The sequence below is a fragment of the Sinocyclocheilus grahami genome, unplaced genomic scaffold (assembly GCF_001515645.1).
Source record: "Sinocyclocheilus grahami isolate Dianchi unplaced genomic scaffold, SAMN03320097.WGS_v1.1 scaffold325.1, whole genome shotgun sequence".
In the NCBI taxonomy this organism is placed as follows: domain Eukaryota; kingdom Metazoa; phylum Chordata; class Actinopteri; order Cypriniformes; family Cyprinidae; genus Sinocyclocheilus; species Sinocyclocheilus grahami.
In genome coordinates, this window is record NW_015505504.1 from 760,435 (window position 1) to 773,911 (window position 13,477).

General features: G+C 36.9%; 2 protein-coding genes and 1 long non-coding RNA gene across 3 annotated transcripts in view; 1 reads left to right on the forward strand and 2 right to left on the reverse strand.

The window, feature by feature from the left end:
- The window catches only part of LOC107602364 (tax1-binding protein 1 homolog A-like), a 14,390-nt gene extending 11,649 nt beyond the window's left edge, over positions 1-2,741 (reverse strand). Inside the window, exons 1-7 of the mRNA XM_016294845.1 lie at positions 2,607-2,741; positions 2,403-2,521; positions 2,001-2,091; positions 1,747-1,902; positions 1,259-1,498; positions 921-1,091; positions 621-696 (exon numbers count right to left, since the gene is read on the reverse strand). Of these exons, the coding sequence (XP_016150331.1) occupies positions 621-696; positions 921-1,091; positions 1,259-1,498; positions 1,747-1,902; positions 2,001-2,091; positions 2,403-2,521; positions 2,607-2,741 (988 nt within the window). The remainder of the gene's footprint in view (positions 1-620; positions 697-920; positions 1,092-1,258; positions 1,499-1,746; positions 1,903-2,000; positions 2,092-2,402; positions 2,522-2,606) is intronic.
- A 3,888-nt stretch (positions 2,742-6,629) lies between these two features.
- LOC107602395 (uncharacterized) lies at positions 6,630-8,677 on the reverse strand. The gene is made up of 3 exons (XR_001611033.1): positions 8,598-8,677; positions 7,286-7,512; positions 6,630-7,123 (listed from the first exon to the last, which is right to left on the reverse strand). It is a non-coding gene; the product is annotated as an uncharacterized lncRNA (long non-coding RNA).
- Positions 8,678-10,903: 2,226 nt separating this feature from the next.
- The window catches only part of LOC107602396 (3-hydroxyisobutyrate dehydrogenase, mitochondrial-like), a 42,828-nt gene continuing 40,254 nt past the window's right edge, over positions 10,904-13,477 (forward strand). Inside the window, exons 1-3 of the mRNA XM_016294886.1 lie at positions 10,904-11,015; positions 11,792-11,952; positions 12,058-12,167. Of these exons, the coding sequence (XP_016150372.1) occupies positions 10,946-11,015; positions 11,792-11,952; positions 12,058-12,167 (341 nt within the window). The 5' untranslated portion in view covers positions 10,904-10,945. The remainder of the gene's footprint in view (positions 11,016-11,791; positions 11,953-12,057; positions 12,168-13,477) is intronic.

The following is a 13,477-nucleotide window of genomic DNA, read 5'->3' on the forward strand; positions in this document are numbered from 1 at the left end:
CAAAACATTATATTCACTTCTTCTGTAGATGAGGCTGGATCATGAATGATTCGCTCGAACATAGACTCATTTATGTAGATCGGGGGCGCATTCCCTTCAGAAGCAATGTAATCCACTGCGAGTTCAGCGGCTCAGATGTCGGGAGTAAATGACGACTGCTATGTTCATTATTACATCCAACAACAGAACACCTCAATCGCTTAGGAGTCATTCTTGTCTACATCTGCTCCGGCGGTGAAACAACGGAGGACTGATGACAGCTCACTCAGGGCGGAGCTAAGGTAGACGCCAGTCCAGTCTGTGCTGAAACGCTACTGTCAATCAAACTATCGTGGGAGGGGCCTGTCTGTGTGACGTCACACAGACAGGCATCTGAGATCGGCTCGCTTTTAAAAAAAGGGGGAACAATTAACCAGATTAAAAAAAAAACACTGGGTGGATTTTTATCATTAGGTTGTGTACACACACTGCCAACACACATTTCAGTTCAAACAACTTGTAAAAGTGCATGTAGCATCCTATGACCCCTTTAACTTTTACTTTATGTTCGATTTTATAGGAAATAGTTTGACTATATGTGCTGGAGTTTAAATGTATTTAGATTCATTTTTCTCCGATACCTGTGGGAGGCGTCTCTGCATCTGGTGTGTGTAACTCCTTTGTGGTCTCTGTAGAGGCATCATTCCTATTACAGTCCTAAAACATAATGTAATATTTTAAGATTTCACACAAAAGATCAATATAGGAGGGTGTTTTCACAACAGACTTCACATATAAACCTCAACTAACATACATAAAGACAAAATGTAAAATTAACATCTTATGTGCAAAATTAAGTGCAACACTGTAAGAGTAAAAGCTTTATGGTTACATTTTTGTAAAGTTTACAACTGGGTAAAGCCATAATTTCGGTTACTCACCCCCTGTTGCTGGGTCAGTTTGGTGACTTGTCTTTGCAAACGTTGGCACTCTCTGTATTTCTCTTTGTAGTGCTCTGCAGCCATATTCAGACGCAGCTTTAGTTCCTCAACCTCCTTTTGTAGCTCCGCCTCCAGCTCTGAAACCACACCCACTCCACCTCCAGCCCTGCCCTGAAATGTAAAAAAAATAAAAATAAAGCACGAACGCAAGAAAGAGAAAGAGAGATATCTCACAGTTCACACTGTCTAAACATTGTGTCTAAACCACGTGTTCTTCATATTGTTATAAATCGATCTTCACAATCAAATAAACATAAGGGACAGTTAGTTGTGGTTACCACTTCCTGTGATGCCTGGCTTCTCATCCTGTCAAGCTGATTCTGAGCATGTCTGCATTCTTCCTGGGCTTCAGCTAAATGGGCTCGTAGGCTTTCAGCCTCCTGACGGGCACGGTACAGCTCAGCCATGGTGCGATCTCGCCCGCCGGAGGCATCACGTAACTCAGAACCCAACATGGCTGCCTGCTGCCGCGTGGCCTGGAGCTGCTCCTCAGCTTGACGCAAATGCTCTTTCAGGCCCTGGAGATGTGCACAATGCATTACAGGAATCAATTACATTTTAAAATATATTAAAATAGAAAACAGTTATTTTAAATTGCAACAATATTTCTGTTATTTTTATTTACTGTATTTTTCATCAAATAAATGCAGCTATTGGTGAGCATAAGAATCTTCTTTCAAAAACAAAAATGTTTTTATTCCAAAATTTTGACTGGTAGAATATATTTATTGTGTTTGTATATATTCTTTAAATAAACGTCTATTACGGCATCAGTGGGATGTGTGTCTCTCTCTGTGCGTAGTCTGTGTAGTTCATCCTGGTACTGTGCGATGGTGACCTCCCTGTTCAGCTCCACTGCCTTCAGCATCTGCAGCTCTGCACTGAGTTTAGTGTTTTCCAGCTCGGCACTGCGCACGTGGGACTGTAAGCGTGCACACACAATATAGATCAATGCACATCACACGACTGATCAATGAATATGATTGCACTTTAAAACCTGTAGATACAACACACACTTACTTTGTAAAGCTCCCTCTCGTCTCTCTCATTCTTCAGTTGAATTTGTAGACTGTCCAGCTCAGAAATCACCTTCTGCAGCTTGTCTTTTAAACTGGACAACACAAAAAACTAAATACAGCATATTAATCCTCTACTATACATATGCATTCTAATCCTGAGAGTCCAAAAGGATGACAAATCAAATGCTAATATTTTGAAATGTACTTTTCCTTTTTTAATGAACCTTTTTTCAATTGACCTCATATTGTTATGCTGAAAAAATAATTTAAAATAAATAAAATGTATTTAAATAACTACACAATAAAAGCATTTGAACTAGTTGTCTCAGACTTTTGGACCCCACGGTACATATGTAAATAATAGAATTATATTCATGTCAGGTAAAGTGTGTATGGGTCTTACCAGTCCAGTTCGGTTTCTTTAAGAACAGATTTTTGCGTGATTTCTAGCAGGTCCTGTTCAAGTTGTCTCACTCTGGCTTGAGCCTCCTCCTTCTCCTCACGCAGGCCTTTCTGCAGCTCCTGTAATTGGACAGCAAATGCTATCAATCACATGTTTTATTTGTGGTGTTCTTTGTCCTTTGTGACACCCATAATTCACACTTACAGACTTCAGCAGGGTCTCCAGAAGAAACACTAGGGGGAGCTGATAGACCAGCAAACCAACTGAATCATATCCTGCTGTTTTCAGGGCTCTTTCAGAGTTGAATGTGCTTGTTGTGCACAATGTGCAGCCAAACATCAACACCACATCAGTGCCAAATGGAATCTGCAGACTTTTTTTTCTTCATATTCTATGCTGATGTTGAGGGAAAATCGAATTTTGAGGAACAGATTTAACATCGTAAAATGTGGTAGATACATGACATTAGCTGACCATATTTAATATATAATTGAAGGGTACTGATGGGACTTACATGGTTTTATTTATCTGCTTGATTTATGCCATCTAGGGCTATTTTCGTGGCAAGAAAAGTTGACAAAACCAGTTAAAACCGGCAAATAAATGATAGTCAAAACAGATGGAAAGTGAGTGAGAAAAAAAAGAAACATTACTTACTATCAATACATTAAACCTGAGGGAAATCTAAAGTCTTAATACTTTGTTTCATATCGATTTCACAAGTTATAAATATCACAATAAGCTCAAAGAGGAATGGAAACACTAAGCTTCCCCCCTTCTGCACTTCTTAGGCACAGTGTATGCGTAGGGTTGGAAAAGGAGGCGTAACGGAAAAAAAGGATTGGGAAAAAGGTGAAAATTGTACACTTGCTTCAAAGGCGGCTAAACATTGTGTGGTTACTCTGAAAAGTGTGTGTGCATGTGAATTTCATCATTTTTGCCTTTGAAGCAAGTGTAAAATTTTCACCTCCATAACCACCCATATTTGTGTGCACTGCACAATGCACATACATGAGTAACTGTATGGTTTTATGCACAGTTGTAAATGAAATATGATGGAAATGAAGTAGAGAATGTAGTCCACCATCATAAACATGCCACATATGGTTTCATCTTACAGTTACAAACAAGAAACACACACTCTCAGCAATTTGTCATTGTGATTTTTCACAGGACTACCTGACATTTACTTTGATTAAAATATATCACATCTGTAATCTCCTTTTTTATGGAAAGTATTCTGCTTTCATCTGGAATGCAGTCATCTGTGAAGAAATCACCTATTAATTACAGAGGAGAGAAGAAAAGACGAGAGCAAGAGGAAAGAGAAAGAGAGAAGGCATCCAAGTGTGTTTCAAACAAGCCATGCTTGTACATACAGGACTGATAAATTATAAATTAAATAATAAGAGGGCTGACGTTACTATAAATCAGGTGCATAAGAACATGTTTGGAATGTGTGCGACAACTTAATTATATAGTACTTGTCTGTCGGTGTGTGTGTGTGCAAAAACTGTATGTATGTGTATATGCATGACTACACAGCATTTTTTTAGCATTGCTTAAAGGTAGCCTGTTTTCAACGTGCCTCAACATACTCCTTTGATAAAGAGTACTATGTATATTCACCCGGCAAACTTAAAAAGCCTTTTTTTTTTTTTTTTTAGAGACTGCCTATGATTTATCAAGCACTTTCTCTAGAGAGGCTGACTTTCTTTTAGCCCTCATGAAACCTGTTTCCTCTTGCATAAAATTAAATCTCTTTTTTCTATGTTAAGATATGCACCAGACAATACACTTACGTTAATTACATAATTTAAAATAAAATAATTTATTTATTAATCTTAATTATTTAAGTATAATGAGGCCTACAAGCATGATTTAGACCTTATGGTGTAAGTAACTGTTTTCATGGAAGCACTTGGTATTTCAGCTTTGGGACAGAGCTGTCTTGGAGGAACATCATAATTTTAGTGAGTTTTTACTGGAACTGAAATCACAGTGTTTTCAGTGAGGGACTTATATAGTTACCCAGAGTCTCATAGCATTACGTCACTGATGTCAACAAACATCCAAGATTTTAGTCCACACAACCCTCTCCATAATGGGCTGATTACAGCACTCCATTTAGGTCTCAAATTACACAATTTTCTATGTAATATTTTTTGCAGTGAACATTGTAACTGTGATGTCATAGTGAGGGTCCCCACACAAAATAAGTATTTTAATGTAAGTTCTGCTGATTCAAATTTATAATCACAACTACAACATAAAGGGAAATGATCAACATTTATGATTTTATGGCATAATTTGCAGCCATATATCCTGTTCATGCCACCAGCGACATTGAATGCATGATGTCATGTCGTCATACATTATGCATTGTCCACTTTTTATTTTGAGGGGGCATTCAGATTACTGAACATTGTAAAGGTCATATTAAACATGCACATGCAGACATATGAATTTTTGAATAAACCTTAAAGGGGCCATAGAATGCATTGATACAATATTTTAAATTGTTCTCTGATGTCCCCAGAGTGTGTATGTGAAGTTTTTTTCTCAAAATACCCCACAGATAATTTTTTATAGCTTGTTGAAATTGCCACTTTTAGGGTATGAGCCAAAACGTGCTGTTTTTTGTGTTTGTCCCCTTTAAATGAAAATGAGCTGGTGCTCCCGCCTCCCTTTTCAGAAGAGTGCGGAGCTTCAAGAGCTCATGCTCGCGGGCATACCGTTGTTATTGTTTAACTGGTGGTGACTGCTTTTTTAGTTTTAGTTTTGTTTGTTTTTTTACACAGGGGTACTGCATGTACAAAAAAAAGCTACAGCTAAATATATGAAGAGTTAATTTGCAAAAACCGATAACGTAACACTTTTCAGAAATCACGTTTTTTATTGCGCAGTCCAAGTAATATCAATCAAACTGCAGTTGGGTTGTTTTGATTAAGAAATAATAACAAACAAATACAGGTAATTTACAAAATTAAAGTTCACTGAAAGTATGTTTTTTTACATATTAAAAGTTTGTTTTATAGCAAAAGCAGATAACTCCTAAATTGTTGTAATTTTAACCCTGGCTTGAATTGTTTCACTTTACATATTATGATTGTTTATTTGTTTTTGTACTTGCTGCGAGTTGTATATGTTTGTACAAATCTTTGTATACTTTTTGCATAATAATAAAAAATAAAAAAAAAACTCCAACAGTCGATTTTTTTTGGCAAAAGCAGATAACTCCTCTCCTAAATTGTTGTAATTTTAACCCTGGCTTGAATTGTTTCACTTTACATATGATTGTTTATTTGTTTTTGTACTTGCTGCGAGTTATATATGTTTGTACAAATCTTTGTATACTTTTTGCATAATAATAAAATAAAATAAAAACTCCAACAGTCGATTTTTTTTGGCAAAAGCAGATAACTCCTTTCGTCGAAATTATCCATCCTCGATCACTTTTAGTCAGCTTTGACGAAACTCCTCTCAGCTAGCATGTCTTTTCAAAGTGAAAGTAGCCTTGTCACCTGACCTGAATACAGCGCGCTGATTCGCTAAAACTGATTTATCGGCTTCTGTTCAAAAACAATGAGGGTGCTTGTCGGCTTTTACAGTAATAAAACGTGAACTCGCGATGCCTTGAAAGTGGACAAAACCGACTTTTTTTTGACAAAACGTGTTTAGGGTTCAGATCGCGCTATATGTGGAGAATAATGCACGGCAATCAGCTCATTTTTTTTAAAGTGGCGTTTATCGGTTTTTGCAAATGAACTCTTCATATGTAGAACTTTACAAATAAAAAGATAAAATACAAGTATTTATATATAATTAATAACATTTAATATAAATATTAAATTAAATTATTTAAAACTGAAATTTTGCACTTTAAATAAAAAGGGACATTGCAAATACAAATTAAAAAGCTGCAACTAAATATTTGTAGGACTTTACAAATAAAAAGAGTAATAAAGTACAATTATTCAAATATAAACAACAACTTTTAATACAAAAAGTGAAATTAAGTTTCGCACTTTAAATAAGAAGTTTTACTTTATTTTTATTTTTATTTTAGTTGAGTTAAAAAAACACCTGCACATAGAAAATGTAAGTAATTGCTAAACTATTATGCAACTCATTGCTGTCTTGAAGGAGTAGTACTTTCTCAATACCACCAGAGGGAGCCTGTGGTTCACTAAGTAATATAAAGCACAGGCTAAGGTGTGTGTAAGTGTGTGTGAGTGCCTGAAGAATAATTCCCACATTACATCATTGATAATGAATTGCCAGTCCATAGATATTGTCTGAATACATCCATCCATTTATAAGTGTGACTACTATTATCCAGTAATGCATTACATATAGCAGCTAATATATGTTATTACACTACATCTTATTGAAGTTGCAAGGATGAAAGGAGAACATACTAAAGCAAAAGCATAAGGAAGGAATAATTTGTCATGGGAAACACCCACAGCATCCAGCATAACAGCACATGTGATCAAACACACACACACACCGGAACTCTATTCCCCGTAAACTAACCATCAAAACAAGAGTGATATTGAGTGGATTAACCATATTTTTTCCAATCCACATTTTCCCCTGCAACCCACCACTCTAAATGCTGTCTGGAAAGATCTGGTTAATTTGAAGTGCCTTTTATACCAGTCATAAACTGTCATTGTATCTTAACAAGATGAAAAGTTTCCGTGCGCTCATTTCCTCTTGATTAAGTGCGAGATTAAATTGAAAAAAGAGAGAAAAGAAAGTGAGATTAAATTAAATGTATATAATTTTCTTACAAAAAGCATTTCTGTGTATGAAAGCCTAAATATTGTAGGCCCTGCACAGATCAGATATTGGTGAAATATGTAACTTGTACCAACCTTAAAGATGCCAACCCAGTCTTTGGGATGTGGGGTGAGGAAGGGGGTGAGAGTGTAATGACATTCAAGCGCTGCCTGCGGGAGGAAGCTTTTCCCAACATTCTGGAAGATGACATGGGCGAAGTTAGACGTCTCCATGACAACACTTCCTCCTCCACCAGCAGATGCTCCCGTATTACAGGCTGACGACATCAAAAGTGCTCAAGGAACGCCTGTGATTGGTCTACCTGAAACAAGAAGGAATGAAAATTACAAAGAAATAATGAGGTTTAACTGACGCATTTTCTCTTTCATAATATAGGCAAGGGATATAGTTCAGTCCGATGGTCATTATTACAAAATTAACCCTAACAGGGACTTGTATCACTGTGAATGAATTTTTAATTATTCTGCATTATTACTCCGCTACTTACCAAATAAATAAAAGTTATTTAAAATGATTTTTATCTTATTTTCAGAGACCTCAGAGAGCCATAACACCAACATAGCTATGTAGAAAACATTCCTTTTACAGAATGAAAGGTCAATTACACAATATGGCCCTGAAATTATTTAAAAATTAACCAATCAGAATCAAGTATTCCAAAAGCTTACATAACACCTTGCATTATAAGTCTCTCCTAATTCATTTTAATTCCTAAAATGTTAATTTAAATTTTTTAATATTTAATGATAAAAAGTGACAGCCACTTTGCATGATGGTGTTTAAGCAATGCATAATTCACAATAAACTATAGGTCATTCTACTGCATTAAAATGTTATTTAGATGCTTAAATATATCTGAGCTGACATACATTTGGTTTAAGCCCGTGTGCATCTGCATGAAGAAGACCTGCCCTATATCAGGCCAGATGGGGCGATGCCGAGTAGGCCTGTATGCATGGCACTGCTGATGGTATAGTCATCCCTGTTCAGGCCTTTAACGTCAATGACAGCTCGATTCAATACAGCAAATGACATCTTCGCACTGAACTCACTATATGATGGTTTAAAACATAACATTCCTTCTTAATCATAGTAAACATGTTTGCTTAAACCGAAAGCGACTTTCTAGATTTCACTTGCATCATGTTGCTAACTAACAAGTCATTGCGGATTGTAATCATAGCTACAAGTATACTAGATGATATAGCATTTGTCTATATATTATACGACGTAAATTACTGCCGGTGGCCTGCTGATGAGTTTTATTAATCCCACTGCAATCCCACCCCTAAACACATCGAGATGGACCGCATGCAATTCCAACATATATTTCCAAGATTAACAGTATATATATATTATAGTCGTCGCTCAAGAAGTCCGTTATACCTGTAATCCATGTTTACTTGAAGACCTGTAACTCTTGTAGTTTAGATTGTTAGACAACGCAGATTGAGCGCGTCTCTGTCATGTAGACTTGTACCAACCTTAAAGATGCCAACCCAGTCTTTGGGATGTGGGGTGAGGAAGGGGGTGAGAGTGTAATGACATTCAAGCGCTGCCTGCGGGAGGAAGCTTTTCCCAACATTCTGGAAGATGACATGGGCGAAGTTAGACGTCTCCATGACAACACTTCCTCCTCCACCAGCAGATGCTCCCGTATTACAGGCTGACGACATCAAAAGTGCTCAAGGAACGCCTGTGATTGGTCTACCTGAAACAAGAAGGAACGAAAATTACAAAGAAATAATGAGGTTTAACTGACGCATTTTCTCTTTCATAATATAGGCAAGGGATATAGTTCAGTCCGATGGTCATTATTACAAAATTAACCCTAACTTGTATCACTGTGAATGAATTTTTAATTATTCTGCATTATTACTCCGCTACTTACCAAATAAATAAAAGTTATTTAAAATGATTTTTATCTTATTTTCAGAGACCTCAGAGAGCCATAACACCAACATAGCTATGTAGAAAACATTCCTTTTACAGAATGAAAGGTCAATTACACAATATGGCCCTGAAATTATTTAAAAATTAACCAATCAGAATCAAGTATTCCAAAAGCTTACATAACACCTTGCATTATAAGTCTCTCCTAATTCATTTTAATTCCTAAAATGTTAATTTAAATTTTTTAATATTTAATGATAAAAAGTGACAGCCACTTTGCATGATGGTGTTTAAGCAATGCATAATTCACAATAAACTATAGGTCATTCTACTGCATTAAAATGTTATTTAGATGCTTAAATATATCTGAGCTGACATACATTTGGTTTAAGCCCGTGTGCATCTGCATGAAGAAGACCTGCCCTATATCAGGCCAGATGGGGCGATGCCGAGTAGGCCTGTATGCATGGCACTGCTGATGGTATAGTCATCCCTGTTCAGGCCTTTAACGTCAATGACAGCTCGATTCAATACAGCAAATGACATCTTCGCACTGAACTCACTATATGATGGTTTAAAACATAACATTCCTTCTTAATCATAGTAAACATGTTTGCTTAAACCGAAAGCGACTTTCTAGATTTCACTTGCATCATGTTGCTAACTAACAAGTCATTGCGGATTGTAATCATAGCTACAAGTATACTAGATGATATAGCATTTGTCTATATATTATACGACGTAAATTACTGCCGGTGGCCTGCTGATGAGTTTTATTAATCCCACTGCAATCCCACCCCTAAACACATCGAGATGGACCGCATGCAATTCCAACATATATTTCCAAGATTAACAGTATATATATATTATAGTCGTCGCTCAAGAAGTCCGTTATACCTGTAATCCATGTTTACTTGAAGACCTGTAACTCTTGTAGTTTAGATTGTTAGACAACGCAGATTGAGCGCGTCTCTGTCATGTAGCTGAACCGGGTGTCAACATGTTTTGGGAATCTAGGAACGTTATGCCACTTCCGGTCGGTTGCGCCCTGTGATTGGTTTATTTACTCTAGTCACCGAGATCCGTGTCTTACCATTGGTTACTGAATAACCCAGCAAAATAGAGATGGGAATTTTGATTCTTTTCAGAGAATCGGTTCTCTCGAACAAGAATCGGTTCAAAAAATACTCCACTGTTATATCGGTTTACTGATTGCGTTCGAATCGTTTCAGTCTGACTCAGTCCGCTTCATCAAAACATACATGGAAATTGTGGAAAAATGCCAAGCGTTACTCAAGACGTTTATAGTTGTAGTATGGTTGTAGTATGTATCTAATTGTTTTATGAAACGTTTGATCATTTATTATGTTAAGAGTGAAATAAGATTAGTTAAAACTTCTTAGCAAATTATATCAAAAGTGTATAATATGTCTAGATCTGTGTATATCAAATATGTATATAAAATATGCTTATGACATTGATATGGGGGCTCTTGCATATAAATAATAGTTCCCACACCTTTTGTTATTGAAAATATTCGTGTATGTTTAGTAGTATCTAGAATAAGGAAGAGATTTTAGCACAAACTGTCACTATTGGATTTGGACAACACGGTCATAAGTTCACTCAGAAGCCTAACACGTCTAGCCATTCTTAATCTTTTAAGAAGTATCGCCTTAATTCTATTCAAAGAAATCACAGCAGTAACTGCATGATATCTCACTGACGGTACGCAAATCCTTATCAGTGATTGGAGGAATGGTGCTGTCAATCATAGGACCCGCCCCCTGAGTTCCTGACTCGTACTGTCAATGAGGCGCTGAGGTCAAGAGAAAAAAAGCATGGCCGCTTTGTTTAGAGGGTGTCGGAATTTTTATAAAAGAAGCCATAAACATGTGGAGCTCACTTTGGGTATGTTGTTTCCTCATTAATTATTAATTGACAGACCAAGGGGATTAAAGCGCCGCTAATGTTATTGCAAAGAGCAGTTTGGAAATGTTGTTTTTGCATCTGTTTGTCAATCTGCAAAATATGTGAACATATATGAAATATTCTTGGACATAGGTTATATGTCAAAGCATATGAACAGACATTATGCACAATAAGCAAGTCACTGTTTACTTTTTGAGGATCAGAAATGTAGGTTGTGCAATGCAGCTGGGGTTTAGGAGCTCACAGGTTACAATGTAACGTTAGTTCAAAGGTTTTTTTAAACTGCAAACTATAAGATAAAAAATTTAATAAATTGTGTTATCAAATTAAAGACATCCCGTCAGCCTTCTCACCAAGTTCAGATAATGGACTTAAGCTTTTTGTCTCCTCATTTAGTCGTTTTAAGCAAAATAAATGTTTATTTTGTCTATATCAGAGTTTTCCTTTAAACATCTGTATCTGTAAGGATATGAAGGTCTTTATAAACAATTTATAATGAGGGTTAAAAAATCTTGCAAAGACTTCTTAATAGGGCTCAGTGTGTTATACCGACATTGATTTTTACAGAACTGCTCCTGTAAGCTCACATATTTCATTTCTCTCTCACATATTTACTATTTTATAGACATGAAAGGCTAAAAAAAAAATCCACTGGCAGTTTTGGTGCACTCTTTGACTATAATAGCTTTCGGTTTCTATAGGTAGGATTTTATTTTAATGTAATTTATGATTTCTGTCTGTGTGTGGTTTTTCAGTATCCTCCAGATCAATGGCTTCCAAGACCCCAGTGGGTTTTATTGGACTGGGTAACATGGGGACACCTATGGCTAGAAACTTACTAAAGCATGGATATCCTGTCATTGCTACTGATGTCTTCCCAGAGTCTTGCAAGGAGTTTCAGGACTCAGGAGCACAGGTATAAGTATCTGTTTCTCAAACAATGTGCTCAAAACAAAACCTTCTTTCCTTCGTGTAGACTGTACAAGCCTGTGGAAATAATTGCCCTTGCTTGTCCTTCCAGATCCTGGATTGCCCTGCTGAAGTGGCTGATAAAGCTGACCGCATCATCACCATGCTACCGTCCAGCCCCAACGTCATTGAGGTTTACACAGGACCCAATGGCATACTTAAGTAAGTCTTTTTACTTTAAACTCTCAACAGTGTTTAATTCGATACTGACTGAATTTTAATATATTGGAGAAACTGTTGTTACCAAAATTTGTTTAAATTGTAACAAATTTGAAATGTAACGCAGGGAATTTTGGGAATGTCAATTTACGTTTTTCGCTGTAAATTATACATTCCTTTTCACTTCCAAAAACGGTATTTTACCATATAATTACATGAAATGACCAATACAGTTTTTCACTGTATAGAGTAGGGGAACTTACCGTTAACCAATTAATAGGTTTTTGCTGTAGCATTTTTACAGTCTTTTACCGTTAAAATCACGATCATTATTTTACAGTGTAGGTATTATCAAAGAGGTTTTGAGATCGCAGCAGACGTGAAGGACTATTTTGCGATATGAGCTCGCTCAAGTACTGAGGAGCTAAACCATTCAGGGCTTTATGTAATTAACAAGATTTTAAAATGTATATGATGTTTAATAGGGCGCCAGTGCAGTGTTGACAGAACCGGGCTAATATGGTCATACATTCTGGTTCTAGTAAGAACTCTAGTTTCTGCAGTTTGTTTATTAAGCACACAGAGCAACCACGCAATAAAGCATTACAATAAAATCTAACCTTGAGGAACGCATGAATGAATGCATGAATGAATGTTTCTGCATTTGACATTGAGAGCATAAGTCGTAATTTAGATACAGTATATTTTTAAAGGGGTCATATGATGCGATTTCAATTTTTCCTTTATCTTTGGAGTGTTACAAGCTCTTGGGGCATAAAGAAGATCTGTAAAGTTGCAAAGACTAAAGTCTCAAATCCAAAGAGATATTCTTTATAAAAGTTAAGAGTCAACCACGCCTACCTAAAACAGCTCGTTCTAACACATCCCCACGTCTACGTCACGATGTGGGAAGATTTGCATAACACCACCCAAATGTTCACGCAAAGAAAGAAGGCGTAACTTTTATTCTCGCTGTAGTATTGTTGCTGCCGCCATGTCGTGAAGGCGCTGTGGATCGCCGGATCGGCTTTCACCGTGGACAAAGCGGAGTCCAGCCTGGGGTTGTCACATGTGGTTGCCGCAAGCCCGCCGGACGCTCCTTCGTCGAATCCGCCAGCTGTTCCTCACTCAAGCCACCGGCCTCCGCTCACTCAAGCGCGCCGTGTGTCAATGCTGTGCTGTGGCCTTCCAAAAGAGGACGCGACTATAAATCAGTGGTTAAGTTTGTATTTACAACACTGTTCCAGAACAGTTCAAACCAAATATTCAGATGTGTGCAGCACATTTTATGGAGGACTGTTTCCTGATCCTGG